This window comes from Sapajus apella, unplaced genomic scaffold, assembly GCF_009761245.1.
Source record: "Sapajus apella isolate SASKATOON/1434 unplaced genomic scaffold, GSC_monkey_1.0 scaffold87, whole genome shotgun sequence".
NCBI classification, from domain to species: Eukaryota; Metazoa; Chordata; class Mammalia; order Primates; family Cebidae; genus Sapajus; species Sapajus apella.
The window spans coordinates 2,489,502-2,505,672 of record NW_022437027.1 but is presented as its reverse complement, the minus strand read 5'-3'; the positions used below and the strand labels follow the sequence as shown (position 1 = coordinate 2,505,672).

Here is a 16,171-nt window from a genome sequence, read left to right as displayed (position 1 = left end):
TTAGGTTTCTGGGACTTTGCTAACCAAACAGAAATGCTCCCTGAAGTCTGAATTTCCTCCCCCTTCCTGTCCCTTTTTGAAGTTAATAAGAACACATTGTGTGCAGGATGGATTTTTCCCCATTTAACCCTAAGTTAAGAAAATACATTAAATAGATTGCAAAATTCCATCTGAACAATTCTGAGATGTGAAGAGGCAATAATTTGGCCATGAGAAGCCTGCACAAATAATGGTTTCTTGGGTTTTAAATATAAATGCTGTAGGGACATTGCTTTTGTACACACTGTAATGATGCTCCAAAAAGTCATGAAGAGGGACAGACTATTTCACCTGTAAAGTATGCAATGGAACTTATCAGAACACTGGAGTTTGAAGGCTAAATTATTTCGGGATCGGTGACTGGATGACTTAGACTCCTGCTCGTAGCCCGCTCGCATGTGAGTAACGTACTGCACCACTAAGAAGGAGGTCTACTTACTATTTTCCCTAACATATATTTTGCCCTGAGACGCTCTGTCCAATGACATGGCAAAGATCAGTGCCAAGTATTAGAATTTTATTCATTTACACTCTCATTCTTTTCAAAAGATTGAATGGCTGCAGCAAAATCCAAGCTGAGATGATGATGTTCAAATTTCATTCCTTCCACTTCTGTAGCAGTGGATCTAATGAGCACATTTTCCTTATCTGTTAAAATGGAGATTCAATTTAGTCTGTCTGCCCAATTAAGACTGCTCTGGTGAATCAACAGATGCGGAAAATGTGTATTATAAAATGTTATATCCACGAAAGGGATTACTGAAGGGCTGGACATCTTATGGACACTTAGTCAGTGGTAGTTGAGAGCTACAACATTTTTGGGCTCTACTAGAAAGCAAGGAGTTTCAGTGACCCGTCTCCGTTCCCTGAGCCTGTGGGTGCAAATGTGGAAATGGCATTTCTGAATATTTGAGGAACCCTCAGTGTCTTAGATGTTCCATTTAAACTGCCCAGAGTAAGAGAGAAAAGAAAACAGAAACACAGCTTGATTTTAAATCAAAAGTTATGATTTTATTTTTAATTTTAATTCACCAGGAAAAAATACTTTTTTTAATGCCGTGAAATAAGCACTTGAAAATAACAACTTCAACATTGCTGTGATTTGCTCTGTGAAGCTTATATGGATGGGCTTCCATATGAACACAGGCTCTGAGGTCCCCAAGAAGCTCAATCTTCCAGTGGTTTTCAAGATAGCAGCAAGCAACCTCCTGCCTGAGCATGCCCAGACAGGCAGAGCTGTTTGAAACGAGTATGACCAGGGAGGACTATTAGGCTACTGCTGTGGCCTTCTTGGTTTCTGTCCATTGAAATACAGTCTCAAGTGGTACTAAAGCATTGGGAAAGTAACAGCACTTAAATACCAGCGTGAGTCAGAACCCTTCACTGCAGGCCGGAGTGGGTTGTAAATGTGGCTTGGCCCCAACTTATGAAACCAGTTCTTAATTTAACCAGTTACTTCAGAAGAGGTTACTACAATGCAGTTGTGGGTTTAGACGTCCAGTTAAATATATCTTACTGTGAGACTTTTGCCTGCTCAGCCTAAAACCAAAGTGCCATTTTTGAGACCTCCCCAAGCCCCACTCACGAATGTGCTCCCACTGTCCATCTAACTCCTAGAACAACTTCCACATCACCTCCTTTAAAAAGTGTCATTCAGGAGGAAGGGAAGCCTGAGAATTCCCCCCTGCCGTCTGTGAGCCCTGAATTGTCAAAGTCTCTGAGGATGAGGAAAATAACTGGATGGTTCAAGAGGCTTGTGCATGTTCTTCAGTGCTCTGTGCAGGTGCACTGAACTGGCCTCTTCAGCTCTGCGTTGTGCCAGATGGCTCGCAGATGTTTTTAACTGGAGTCTGTCACAACAGCATTCAAGAAAAGGCCGTGGCTGCACTGACACTTGCTTCCTGTAAGTCTCGGATACCAGCGTACAGAGGCTGTTGGCTCACTGGCAGACTGGGACCTACCCCTTCATACTGATTGTCGGAACAAAATAGGGCGTCATGATTTCATCAGCTCTCACTTTAATGTGTGTACACCACTGGCCAAATGTGGTGATGGATTCTCGGCAAAGTCTCTTCCTGATGGCAATGAGTCTGAGGCACAAAGAAACAGGTGTGGCATAGAAAGGAGAACGATGTTTTAAAAGCTGTGGACATGACTCGCAGCACGGACACCAGCTCTACGATCGTTCTAAACTGAGAGTGAGATATTTATTGTCGGAAACAAAGACTGGAGAAAGACACTACCTTTGACCACGGGGAAGTTCTGGGCTCTCTCAAGATTCTGACACAGTATGATTTTCACGACGGAAACTTTTAAGGAAGTGTCTAAAGAGGTGGACATGGACCATGCTTATACAGCGTAAAGCTCTGAACTCAGAGAGGCAAAACCCATTGCTTCTACACTCTCCTCACAGCCCTCTTGAGTCACCCCTTGGCCAATCTAGTTACTCTGTTAAAGAATCATTAAGCAAACCAGAAAAAGAAGCTCTCAGACTGTGCTCTAGCTGCCTGGGTTATGTGACACACACATGGTCTCTGAGTAGAAGCTGTACTATCAGAATACAGAAAAAATTGCAGTCTGAGCATTTTGTCCCTCCCAGGTAATTCAGAGTCTGGGACTATGGCCAGATGTCTGGAACATTCTATGCTAGCGTCACTGTACTCCAGGAGCTTGGTTATTTCTATGTGACAGGATTCGCCTTATGAAGATGCTACATCTGATTAAAAAAAAAGACATCTGGGCCGGGCACAGTGGCTCATGCCTGAAATCCCAGCACTTTGGGAAACAGGGCGGGAGAGGGTGGTGGATCACCTGAGGTCAGGAGTTCGAGACCAGCTTGGCCAACATGGTGAAACCCCATCTCTAATAAAAATACAAAAATTAGCCAGGAGTGATGGTGGGTGCCTGTAATCTCAACTACTCAGAAGGCTGAGGCAGGAGAATTGCTGGAACCTGTGAGGCAGGGGTTGCAGTTTGCTGAGATCGTGCCACTGCACTCCAGCCCAGGCAACAGCGAGACTTCATTTCAAAAAAGATATTCTGTGGGTCTTTTCCTGTTCTCCTAGGTTGTCACTGTCTTTCCAATCAATCCCACAAAACCCACTAATATGACATTTCTAACTCAGTCCAGGTATATTAGTCTATGTTCTAATCAGTTTCTTTACGTAAATAAAGAGAGATGGAGAAGCAAGGGGGATATAATCAACCCTTTCTTTTCCCTCTCACAATGTAAATGTAAAGTATTCCCTCTCCTCCCCTTACTTTTGTAGTGGAGCATAATTAGAAGGATGGGAGTAAGTGACTTTGAATAACAACCTCAATCCGTGGTTTTAATTTGGTACTTTGGCATTGAATTAGATGTAATACGGTAGTTACTCTTTTCCCATAAGTAACACTAGAAGGTCCACATAAACCCCCTGCTTTATGAATAGAGCACTTCTCACTAGAACTTCAATGCAAACTCGTGGACTTGGGTTGATGCTCAGACCTAGTGTATGAAATTGTGTGTGTATGAAATAAAGGATTTTTTTAGTTCAAGAACAATGTTTTCACCATAGTAGGATTGGAATGCAGTGGAAAATCTTCAACAGAAAGATACTCTATTGCAGCATAGTGGGGCAGCTATAAAAACTTGCCTGCCCAAGTTTTTCTGGAATGTTAACTGACAGCGGGATTATCTATGTGGCAGTCAATTCTCCGGTAGCTTTCAGATTTGTCATGGGCCAGTGATTCAGCCTCATATCTTGATATGATTAAAGCAGCTAAGCTGAGATGTTAGAAACAGTGTATTGAACCTACACTACCAAAATTTTGTTTTCTTAAAAAAATGTGGCTTTTTTCCTCCCATGATGAACATTGGAAATGCCTTTAGATACATTTAGCAAATTAAAAAAATGTCAGACATTCACCCTGTAAACAAAAATTCCAAATTATTTTACAAGTAAAGACAAACATGAACCTAATACCAAGATGAAAGTGCTTTGGAAGCATCATTTAGAGTCTTTAAGGTTTATGCTCACTTCCTTATTCTAACCTGCATGAAAAGATCTGCAATAAATCACTGAATTAAATAATTAAGTCAACCAGATGAGCCTCCAATGGGTCCTTCAATTAAACTCAAGTCAACTGGTATGTGGCCTTCTCCTCATTTTAATTATCCTCATTTTCTAAGGAAAAAAGCCTTATTGCACAGTATCATGTATTTGCTAAGCTCAAAATAACATTTACATCCTAAGAATCTATTAGTTTTTATAACAGGACCTGTCTTTTCAGCTCATGTCAGATTTTGCATAATTTATAATACATTCTTCCATCAGTTGTGTTTCATCTATGAACCGACACCAAGACATTATAGACTGCTCACAATAATTCAACACAGATGTAACAGCTTTCCTCCCCTGCACTGCCCCCCTCCCCCTCATTCTTCCAATCATGACTTGCTTTGCATGGATTCTTTGTTCACTGCTCAAACCATTCACACAGAATGGAATAAAACTTTATTCTTTTTAAATTCCACACATAAACGAGATGCTGAAAAAGCCCTTGCCATCTCTGACAGAAAAGCAGAGCAGCCCTGTTTCATGAACAACAGCACAATTAAAGCTAAAATAATATAAAAATAATTTGAAAAAATCCCTTTTACTGTACACTTTCAAAGGAAGAAAGAGAAACACAGTTTTTTTTTTTTTTTTTTTCTGCTAGCCAGAAAATGCGTTTCTATTCATTTGGGCTTTGAAGTTCAGTGTACCCCACGTCTGTGTGCGTGTGTGCATGGTTATGTGTGTGTAATCTATGCAGTGCAGAAGCCCCTAATCTTTTCATCTAGTTTGCCTAATCATTAAGCTACTTAACCAATTATAATACTATTATGTCACATTGAACAACTTTACATAATTGCTTCTTTGAAATACTAGGAACATTGACACATGTATTTGGCTTGTAAAGGACTGAAATATTACAGATAATATTATCCAGCTTTTTTTTTTTTTAAGAATATGGCTCTTAATAAATTGATTTTGAGTTCCAGAGCGAAGGTCCCTTTTAAACAATTTCTGAAGCTGACTTGAAGCAGGATAACTATCTTCTGATTTGGCCAAAGATATGACAAGTATTTCATATCACTTAAAATTTGAGGGATAAGTATATAGGGGGCCCTTTGTTGTCAACTTTCAGCCCAGTTTGCCGTGAAGTTTGTTGTAGTATCGCCAGTCAGCCAGCAGAGGGCACTTTGAACACCTCTACATTGCTTGGGGAGCAAATGCAGATGATGCAGAAACTGTTCATCCGATATCCCAGGAAGAGCCCTGCGGGTCCCTTTTGGAATTCACAAAAATGTAGGAAATATGTGCTGTGCTACGGGGTATCATTTGGAAAGTTATGAATGTGTGTGAAGTGAAATAGGGAGGGGCATACACGCCGTCTGTCTATCGAATTGATCTTCAGCTCACCTCTTTTCCTACTGGCTTTCTCCCTTTTCCAGCTCACAGTGGTCCTAGGCTGGGTCTTTTTACAGATACTACAGAACTCGTTTTTACATTGTTTGGTTGAGTGTTTATCTTTTCGATTCTGTATTTACTCCTCTGTTCAAAAGCTCCGGGCAACTGAACAAAAGGATAATGCTTCATACCTCATTTAAGAGTAGAAATTACAGTTCAACTATCAGAAATGCTCTGGGATGGAGCTGCCCCTGTGGGACCTGGGCTGTCCTGTTTCCATCCTCCCAGGAACAACCTTGGGAAAGTATTCACCCCCTTTGGTTTTGGCAAACTCACTAGCCTGAGGCTATGAAGTGAAGGTGAAGTTAGTTGAAACCTAGTTGTTTACCTCTGTTTTCACAAGGATGATTAAGACATCTTTTCTCATGGGGGCTACAGCAGCTAACATTTCTTAAAAAGGCTTTAGTTTCTGCAAAAGCGTTATTGTTCTAGATATACACCCTGTGTCTCTTTCATTTTTAGCTTTTCTATTGGCTCCAGTTTAGTGTCTGTAAAGGTTAGAAAGGATTGTGTGTGTGTGCTCGCACAATTTCTAGAGTAAAAATCTTTCATCTTAGAGTAATGTGACACTTAGTTAATGCATTTTTTCCTATGTGTTAACAGCCTTTGTTTGCCTTTGATTAGTCTCCTCTGCCTCTGGCTTGCTTTTGTTCTCCCTTGTCCTAGAGTTGACAGATAAAGAGGGAATGGGGTCTTCCAGCAGCAGTGCTTGGAGATGGAGGTGCACTCAGTGAGTCCTCACCCTAAAAGGATCATAAACTTACTGGGTTAAACCAACCTAATTATCCCTAAGCTGCCTTGGGTTTTGTGTTTGCTCATGTTTTGTTTTGTGTTAGCTGCACCACGTATGATTCCTTGTGCCATTTTCTTTTGTCTGTTATTTTTCTTGATGACCCTGAGCTATGGCTTCCTCCTCAGTTCCAACACTATTCAGCCTTCGTTGTTTTCCTCATTTTGCCGATGTAGGCCTCAAAGAAGAAATGGCAGAAGAGCACAAGGTAGCTGAGGTACATGAGTGAGGACCAGAAGATGTTCTGAAAGTGAGAGTGACACTGGTCATGCTGCATCCAGTAGAAGACCAGGTAGTTAACGACACAGCCCATCAGCATCTGAGTGATCTGGGACAAGGTGATGAACATGGCAAACTTCCGGGAGACTCGGAAACCCGCCGCCCGCAAGGCATAGTAAGAGTACATCACGGCGTGCACGCCATAGTTCATAGTCATGAACCAACCTCCCCCGGCAATCATGTCTTTGTAGGAGTACCAAGAGTACAGGAGCACAGTGATGTGGTGGTACCAGTGCAGGAAGATCAGCTTCTGCTTCCTCAGAATAATGAATATTGTATCTCCTGAAAGACAAAGGGAAGAAGGTACGTGAGGTCCCTGACCACCAATGACAATGACTTACAGTTTTGTAAGAGGGTAGACATCTTGCGCTAGGACTAGAGGGTTAGATGGACTGGATTAGAACTCTGGACTGGTATTTACAAGCTCTGTAAACTGGGGCAGGTTATCTTCACTATTTCCAGTTTCTTATCCTCACTGTTTCCAGTTTCCTCATCTACAGAATTGGTGATAATTGAAAAGAGTAGTATGGAATTGCCTGAGCATGAAGTAAGATAATCAGCATGGCCCACTTCAGACACAATAGGCAAGCAGCAAATGTTTCTTTCAAGGTATTTCATACAAAATCGTATTTATCATTGATTTGGAAGGGACACTACCAACTATGTTGCCAACTCCTAACTCAACCATACATTTTAGAAAATATCACCTGGAGGGGACAGTTGACTTGTCTTAGATCATTTATCAATCAAAAGAAACAGATGGAAACTCAAGCTCCCAGCAACATGTTCTAAGACCTCTTTATAACGTAGTAAAACCACAATTTTTCTGTGGTACATGACAAAAGGTACACCTCAAACACATATCGTTGTGAGCTCCTGTAAATTACAAAGCCTGGGCAAGTGGCAGTGAGAAAAGCAAAATCTAAACAAAAGGCAGACAGAAAAAGGGCGACAAAAGTCCTCTTCCAGACACATTTGCTAAAAAGGGAAATAGGAATGTTTTATACCAGTGAATCAAGTGAGGAGAAATTACAAATAACAGTTTTCATTTTATAGAATTAACTTGAAAGCTTCCCAGGATCTATCAGAGTTTTGTCTCACAATATCCCTTTGAAGGAAAAGACCATAGCTTCTGAGGCAAGGAATGATGCTGAGGTGGGTAGATGCTGTGTATCTGCAACGCTTCATTGAAAAGTCTCAGGGCTCTGAAAATAGACTGTAGAACATTTGTGTAAAACTGGATGGAGAGGAAGTCCAGTGAAAAATACACTCAATTTGATTAGTGAGTAAGAGGATAAGGGAAGATACACGAGGATGTGGGACAGAAACAGGCTAATACAGGTGAATGCTTCTTTCTCTTTCCTATCTCTATGGTTAGGAGAAATGGGAAAAACCGACATCCTTCATGACCTTTGGAGAACTCAAACCTGGCTTTTCTTAATGTAAAAACAAGAGCTAGAAGGTTCTTTTAATTTTTTAATTGTTTTTGAGATAAGGTCTTGCCCTGTCACCTAGGCGCGATCACAGCTCACTAAAGACTTGATCTCCCAGGCTCAGGCAATCCGATGTCTCACTGCAGCCTCAGGAGTAGCTGGGACTGCAGGCACATGCCATCACACCTAGCTGATTTTTAAAAAAACCTTTTTTTGTAGAGAGGAGGTCTTGAACTCCTAAGCTCAATCTATCTGCCAGCCTCGGCCTCCTAATGTGCTAGGACTACAAGCGTGAGCCACCATACCTGGCCCTGGTTTTTTCTCTTCTTCTAAAATTTAATTAAGTACAAAAACTAGTACTTATTCCTACCTTATCTCTCATGTACTTCATGGATGGCCTAAAATGCTTGCACTGGGCAAGGTCAAAGAATGCTGAGCTATGGAGAAAGACTTCTAAGGTCTGATGGCAGTGGCTGGAATGATAAGATGGTGCCCCATTCCATTCATTAGGAGAGCTATTAGTTTATTTTCCTATTAAACTGTTAAATCCTATTATTTCATATTTGTTTACAATAGAAAAGGAAAGTTGGCCAGCTGTGGTGGCTCATGTCTGTAATCACAGCAGTTTTGGAGGCCAAGGCAGGCAAACTCCTGAAGTCAGGAGTTTGAGACCAGCCTGGCCAACATGGTGAAAATCCGTCTCTACTAAAAATGCAAAAGTTAGCTGGACATGGTGGCAGGCACCTGTAATCCCAGCTACTCAGGAGGCTGAGACAGGAGAATCGTTTGTACCTAGGAGGCAGAGGTTGCAGTGAGCCAGGATCATGCCATTGCACTTCAGCCTGGGTGACAGAGCGAGACTCCATCTCAAAAAAATAAAAATAAAAAGGAAAGTTGTCTGTTGCTATATTTCTGAGCCTATTATCAAATTTTTGTTGAAGTTATCTTCTCTCTTGAAAAATGCCTGATTTTTATGGTGTCTATCAATGTCAGACAGGCTAATAATGACGGATGGTGATGGTAACCCTCATAAGTATACTTAAGGGACAAAACTGGTGTCAGGAGACCCTGGGTCTGCTTCTCAGTGTTAAACTGTGCTATTTTTGTGTGCCTGTAAGAGATCTACCATTTCCGTAGAAGCACTATTCTGTGCCTCCAATCCCTCTGTGGACAATAACGCAGACACAATCAATTCCAGCGACCATTGCTCATAGTGGAAAGAAGGTAGACATCCAAGAAACTGTATGTTTAAAACAAATTTAGTCATTCATAATTTAATAGATGTTTTTATGAGTCTCTTACCATTCACTAATATAAGCCCCCATACAATTCCAAACACATTATAATAAATTTGTCATAAAGTGATATGCATTTCATCCTAATTCTTTAGCTTAATTTAACTCTATCATCACTTTTATATTAAAATTTTATTGTCTAAAGAATGATTAAGAAAAACCATATTAGAATGGGCTAGCGTAGGACGGAAAGTGAAAAGTACAATTCTGGAGTTGAGAATGGCTTTGTGTTTCTCCAGTCTGGAGGTGAGGGTGTATCTGCAGTTTATCCGAGACACACTGGGTGTTTCTAGTTACTTTAGGGGTAGGGAGGGGAGAAGGGCGGGGGACAGGAGGGGGGAAAACATGTCCCAAAATCTTGACAACAAAATTAATTTGAATTTGCTTAGGAGTTTTTTCCAGAATGTATATGCAGGATGGTAGGTGCAGGAATGAAATTGAGCATCTCCCAGCAATGGCTCTGGAGCTGATCCATAGCACCATTCAATGCCCTATCAGGGTTACTGTCCCCAGGACTGCTGACCCAAAGACTGGTAGTTTCCCTCAGGCAGGGGAAAACTAGTGGGGCTCTGGAAGGGCGAACCAAGACCTCTCACGGTCTTGGATATGGCAGCTGAGATGCATGAGTTATGCCACTCTGGCAGGTACAAATTATTTTTCCTCTAGGGAAACCACATAATGTCACATTTAATTTGTCATAAGCCAGAGTCTTGCCAAGTCATGATAATTGGGGGCTTTCCAGAGGCTATAGAGTGACCCAGAAATGTAAACTATCACAGGGACTGTGTATTTGAGTTGCTTAATCAACCTTTCTTGTTCAAATGTCCTGTTGGCATAACAGGAAGGATTTTGGCCAAGTACAAGCAATGGGACTTTAGACTCTTGAATGTTTCAGTCATGTCATTTTAGCTACTTCCTGGTTCACATTCTCTTATCATGATCTCTCTAACCTTTGGTCCAACTATTTTCATTCAAGAGGCAGCTTCAGACAGGGCATGGTGTTTCCCATACCCAAGTGTCATTTTTGAGCGATACCTTTGCAGCTATAGGAAAAGCAACCAGCATTTGGAAATCCCCAGGGTGCTCTCAGCCACCAAGAGACACAGAGAGGCGACTCTGTGTGTGTGGTTTGTCACACACAGCTGAGTCCCTCTTCCCAGAGCTAGCTAGAGTGCTGCTGAGTCAGAGCTTCAAAAACAATGACATGCTCAACTAAGCAAGGACCTGGGCTCAGAGCAGATGTTTCCAAGTTTTAACAAAACCAAATCTCAGCAGGTTTTAATATAATCCAAATAGTAGGTGCTCAAAGATTTGGCATACAAAGCAGGTTAGTGGCTCCCTTCCTCTCACTTGTTCTAGTGGACTGCAACCCCATAATTCACTGAAATGAGCTCATGGCTTTCTGCTGAAACAGAAAGCTCTTCTTGCTATTTATTAAGAGTTTAGTGAAAGGAGAGTTAGTGTGGGATGAGTAGCATTTCAGCTGGGGAAGATACAAATGTTCTGGAAGTTGATAGAGTGATGATTGCTCAGCAATCTGAAAAATGTGTATATTTTACTGCAATTTAAAACAAAAGTGTGAGTTTGTGGGGGTTGGGGGGGATACAGTTTCAGTATTATACATGAAAGAACTTTTTTTTTTATTATTATTATTCTCACAAGATCTTTTCCTTTTGGTGCTTATAAGACAGTCCAGAATCTTAGAATATTGAAAGGCAGAACTTGGGACCCCAAAATAAGAAAAGTGCTAACTAATCCAAATGGGTAAATCTCTTAATTAAATTGTAGTGACAAGATTTTCCAACTGCAAAAACTGGAAAGAAATTTAACCTCTAAAATGCAAGGGAATAAAAAAGTCATCCAGGCCAACATGTTCACTCTATAAAGACCTGGGGCTGCTTGTCTTGGAGACACTTGCACTGATTTTGGATCTGTTTTGAGTCAGCAGTTTCCCTTTGAATGGCCATCGTCAAAGGAGCTCCAGAATATTTGAAGAACAATATTATATTTATTTAATGTATTTTTTATTTTTTAAGATGGACTTTCACTCTTGTTGCCTAGGCTGGAGTGCAATGGTGCCATCTTGGCTCACCGCAACCTCCGCCTTCTGGGTTCAAGCGATTCTCCTGCCTCAGCCTCCCAAGTAGCTGGAATTACAGGCATGTGCCACCGTGCCTGGCTGATTTTGTATTTTTAGTAGAGATGGGGTTTCTCCATGTTGGTCAGGCTGGTCTCAAACTCCTGACTTCAGGTGATCCGCCTGTCTCAGCCTCCCTAAGTACTGGGATTACAGGCATGAGCCACTGCCCCCAGCCTAATATTCTGTATTTTTAAATGTTAAAAAAAAAAAAGTACTCAGAACATGAAAATTATCTGTATAAAGGGTTTGAAGTATGAAGTATTTGTGTTACTAATTAGCCTCATTAAATAACTGTGTCAAGATTAGAATATTATTTCTCCCAACACTTCAATCTCATATTTTAACTGTAAAGGGATCAATTATTGGATAATCCACAAAAGACAGCTACAAATTATTGTGACGAATGAGACCTTTCCAGGGAAAGGGATTATCATGCCAGTGGCACATCGGTCCTATGGACTGCAAGTAGGAGACTGGACTATGGCTCCTTTGGGTCTCAAGAGAGAATGCTGTGTTCAATTACAATGCCCACTATGAGGCCGAGGGGCGTGGACATTTGGGCCTGGATTAAATTAAGACAGGTGATATTAACATCATCAGGATCAACACAACCAAGATGTAGGATGAAAACATGAACACCTCTGGGTGCTGCACTAGGAGGTCTTCTCTAGGAATCCTAAAAGTCAGGAGGACAGAGAACATAGATCTAATTATGTCTTTAAAGGAAATTCATCACTACAGATAGCATGAGGTGGCATTTCGATAAATTATTCCTCCAGAAGGTAGAAACGACTGTGAAAGGACTGTGTTTGTTCTCAAGCACCTCAAATACAACTGCATATAACTCAGAACACAATACAGACAAGTAGTCCCTGCAGGGAAAAGGCATTTCTAGAAGAAAACACTAAGGCTGCTTCTTTGTGATCTGAGGCTTAAACGTCAGAAGCATCATACCATTTCTTATTAAAAAATTTTTTTTTGAAAAAAAAATTTTTTTTTGGAAACAGTAGAAGTAGACATTGTGAAAGTGTTCAGGGGAAGCATTCAGGGGAAACCACATGTTTCATGCATTCACTGCATTTATGTAGTCAGGCCTTTGTCAAAAAAGATAGGGGATTAATAAGGTTACTAAATAGCATAAAAGTCAGAGGGATATATTTCTCAACTTAAATAATTCAAACTTTAATAACATGTTAATTTATTTTAAAGAAAAAAAGTCATGGCTGGGTGTGGTGGCTCACTCCTGTAATCCCTGCACTTTGGGAGGCAGAGGCGGGCTGATTACCTGAGGTCAGGAGTTTGAGTCCAGCCTGGCCAATATGGTGAAACCCCATCTCTACTGAAAATACAGAAATTCACTGGGTGTGGTGGCACACACCTGTAATCCCAGCTACTTGGGAGACTGAGGCATGATAATCATTCGAACCCTGGAGGCGGAGGTTGCAGTGAGCTGAGATTGCACCACTGCACTCCAGCCTGTGTAACAGAGTAAGACTATGCCCCCTCCACCCAAAAAAACCTCCAAGAGTAAAGAATACATGCTCTTACTCTCAGGTCAAACCCAGTTTGAGAACAAGTGCTCTGATTCAAAAACTCTATGAATCAAAGCAAATTAAAACTCTTATATAATTTTTAAATTCCCAGAAATACCTCTTCAGATTTTTCAGGCTTTGTCTGTAGATCCAGGGTGAAAACTACTTCTCTAGCCTATGACTTCATACTTAGTGGTATCGATACCTCCTGGGGCCTTGTTCATAATCATATTGTAAAATTATTTTTTTAGATAAAGTTGCCATTCTATTTCAGCTGGTGCTTAACATAAATGCATTGAATGAATGACTGAATGAATCCACACTAATGCATTTCACCCTGAGACTGTCTTCATAGGCTGCGTGTGTATAGGCGTGTGTGGGGGTGTGTGCGGGTGGGCACATGCATGCGGTAGTTATCTAGTTATTTTGGACTATCTTTGTACCTCTGCCTCTCTTAGGAAGGTTTTCAGTAAAAGTTTTCTTCTGTTGCTCTTCCCTTGTTTTTGACCTGGGAAGACAAAAGCTCAAACCAATTGTCATCTACTTGTAGAAAGCAGGTTTCTAGCATCCAGTAGATGATGACTGGCTTGCTGGCCCTGCACACATTAGACATTTCCCATTCTATCTGAATAGACACAGGACATGAACAAGGTTTCCTTACAGAAAGAAGACTGCTCATAGCTTGTGTTGCAGGTGGCTTGTAAGGAAATGCAACCACAAACTCCCTTTTTAGGAGCAGATGGGTGTGGCTGCAAACTCTTGGAATTACCTCAGTTTTGCCCTACGCCTAATCATTCTCCAAGTTCCCCTGGCTCCATTCCCTGAAAACCTGTTTATCTCTTTAAGCAAACTTTTCCTCTACCTCTGGATTTGCCTTACCAGCCCAGGCTTTTTGGCCTTTCCTTGGATTTCTCTAGGAGAGGGGACAATACATTTTAGGTTGGTGCAAAAATAACTGCTGTTTTGCCATTGAAAACAATGGCAAAAATCACAATTGATATCTTTTGAACTAAATATATACAATTCTTACTTCCAGGTTAAAAAAAAAAATCCAGAACCCCAGAGGGTGATCAGGTTGGCCTAAGAGTCTGTACCAGTTTGCTAGCATTATTGCCACCAGTAGATATCTTTCTGTGTAAATAAAGACATTTTCTGGAAAACTGTGCCCACATCACTCCTTGACTTGACTATGTCTGCTAACCTATGCCACACTTATATTCAAGATCACTAAAGAGTTGAGGGAAAAATTATAGAAATCTACAAATACAGCCTGTGTTTTCTATTAATTTCTAGAAAGTAAATTACATTTCCCTTCCCTAAGGCCATCTGGAAGATTAAAAGCAAACACCACCAGAGACCAACCCTTAGCATTTGTTAATGAGAACATGAGGGTCCCCAAATGAAAAGCTTAATTTCTAATCTGAATCCTAACTCTGCAGATGAAAGAATGCTCAGATATGGGACTTGGAAACAGCTGTGTTGCTCTTTTTTCCCCGTATTTTAATATTAGCTCAGCTCAGTGGGTCTCAGAAAGGGGGCTGTGTACATATTATAAGCCCCTGGAAGTATATTTTTTGTAGTGCTCTAAAATCAGCCTGTTCAATGTAACTATCTGCTCTTAATATACACAATGTAAAATTATTTAAAAGGAAAGAGGGAGCGAATAATAGAAAGTAGAAGTCAGTCAAGAACTCAAATTCATTCATTGTAACTTTCCTGCAACCAACAAAATAGGACCTTCCGATTGTTTCTTTGTTCACTAAATAAATATTGTGGATATATTGCTGCAAAGAGAGTGAGAGGAAATGGAAGAAGATACTCACCTAGTTCGGGTGCTTTGCTTAGCACAAATGCATAAGCCCAGAATTTGCTGACAGGTCCATTGTAAAAACCCTGGTCACAAACTGACTGCTTCAGGCCTTTGGTCATCAAAATGTACACCATATAAGCACCAGTTCGAAGAGCACCGAATATACTTCATAATGAAAAGAGAAAAGAAACAGCATTTAGGAAAATAGTTTCACTTCTCACATAAACCATACTTAGAAGACTGGTTGACCACTGGCAGGAAATAGGCATCGAAGAATCATAATTATTTGTATTTCCTTGAAAGCATCTTAATACGTTCTGTAAACAAGAGCTGATAGAATGACTCAAGCACTTTATTCTGAAACCATACATGATACTACTTCCTCTTCATCAATGTTCCAAAAAGGGGTCATGAAAAAGGGTAATAGATTCAGAGTAGGATCTCAAGAAGAACGCTGGTGACCTTTGAGTTTCAGCTTGGGAACTATTTCTTAGAGAGCAGATGGGTGTGGCTGCAAACTCTTGGAATTACCTCAGTTTTGCCCTATGCCCAATCATCCTCCAAGTTCCCCTGGCTCTATTCCCTGAAAACCTTTTTACCTCTTTAAGCAAACTTTCCCTCTACCTCTGGACCAAGAATTTTGGTCTCTCCTTGGATTTCTCTAGCGGTCTCCAAATCACTTTCCACTCTCGGATCCATCTTTCTCAGAGATGTCAGCATGAGTGAGACTCCTTTGAAACCTTAGCTCTGTCACCTCCTCCAAGAAGCCCATTCAGGCAAGATAAGTGCTCACTCTCTGAGCTCCCTAGCACCATGTGCTAACACTGTCCTAACACTGTTCTTCAGTGCCTTGCGATGTGTTTATCTCCACATAGGCACAGGAGTTCGATAAAGATTATTGAAAAAGTGAAGAAAAAATTAACAAAATTTTTAAATCAAGGAACTGGTAAAGAAACAGGAGAGTTCTGGAACACACTAGGTTCTACAAACACAACCTGCAGTGGGAAAGCACTTGGTAAGGGGAACACGCAGCCGCTGTTACGAACTCAGCCCCTTAAGTGTATGTCCCAGAACGTGTGACCCATGCCCCGTATTGAAAGGAGACCTGGCTGACCATGTGGGGAAGATGGACCTGCCTAACCTTTTCTGTCCAAAAGGGCAGCATCTTACTCTAGAACTCAGTTGAGAGATCAATGAATGATCAACCGCGGAATTGAGAAATTAAGCCTCTTTTCTCCTCAGAGGCACTGTTTTTTTATTTAAAATATCTTATTAGAGTTGCTCTAAAATAAATGATTCCCCTAGGCTAACCTGTCCAGAAAGCATACATCCACCAACCAGAACTAAAGGTCAACTTT

At 41.0% G+C, this 16,171-nt stretch overlaps 1 protein-coding gene across 4 annotated transcripts in view; it reads right to left on the bottom strand.

The window, feature by feature from the left end:
• Positions 1–1,028: 1,028 nt before the first annotated feature.
• The window catches only part of ELOVL6 (ELOVL fatty acid elongase 6), a 157,839-nt gene continuing 142,696 nt past the window's right edge, over positions 1,029–16,171 (bottom strand). For 3 of the 4 annotated variants that reach the window (XM_032254751.1, XM_032254752.1, XM_032254750.1), the window contains 2 exons: positions 14,827–14,978; positions 4,170–6,885 (listed from right to left, as the gene is read on the bottom strand). In XM_032254751.1, the coding sequence (XP_032110642.1) occupies positions 6,461–6,885; positions 14,827–14,978 (577 nt within the window). In that variant the 3' untranslated portion in view covers positions 4,170–6,460. Of the gene's footprint in view, positions 6,886–14,826; positions 14,979–16,171 lie in introns of all 4 variants that reach the window. The other variant, XM_032254749.1, reaches the window with a different exon arrangement.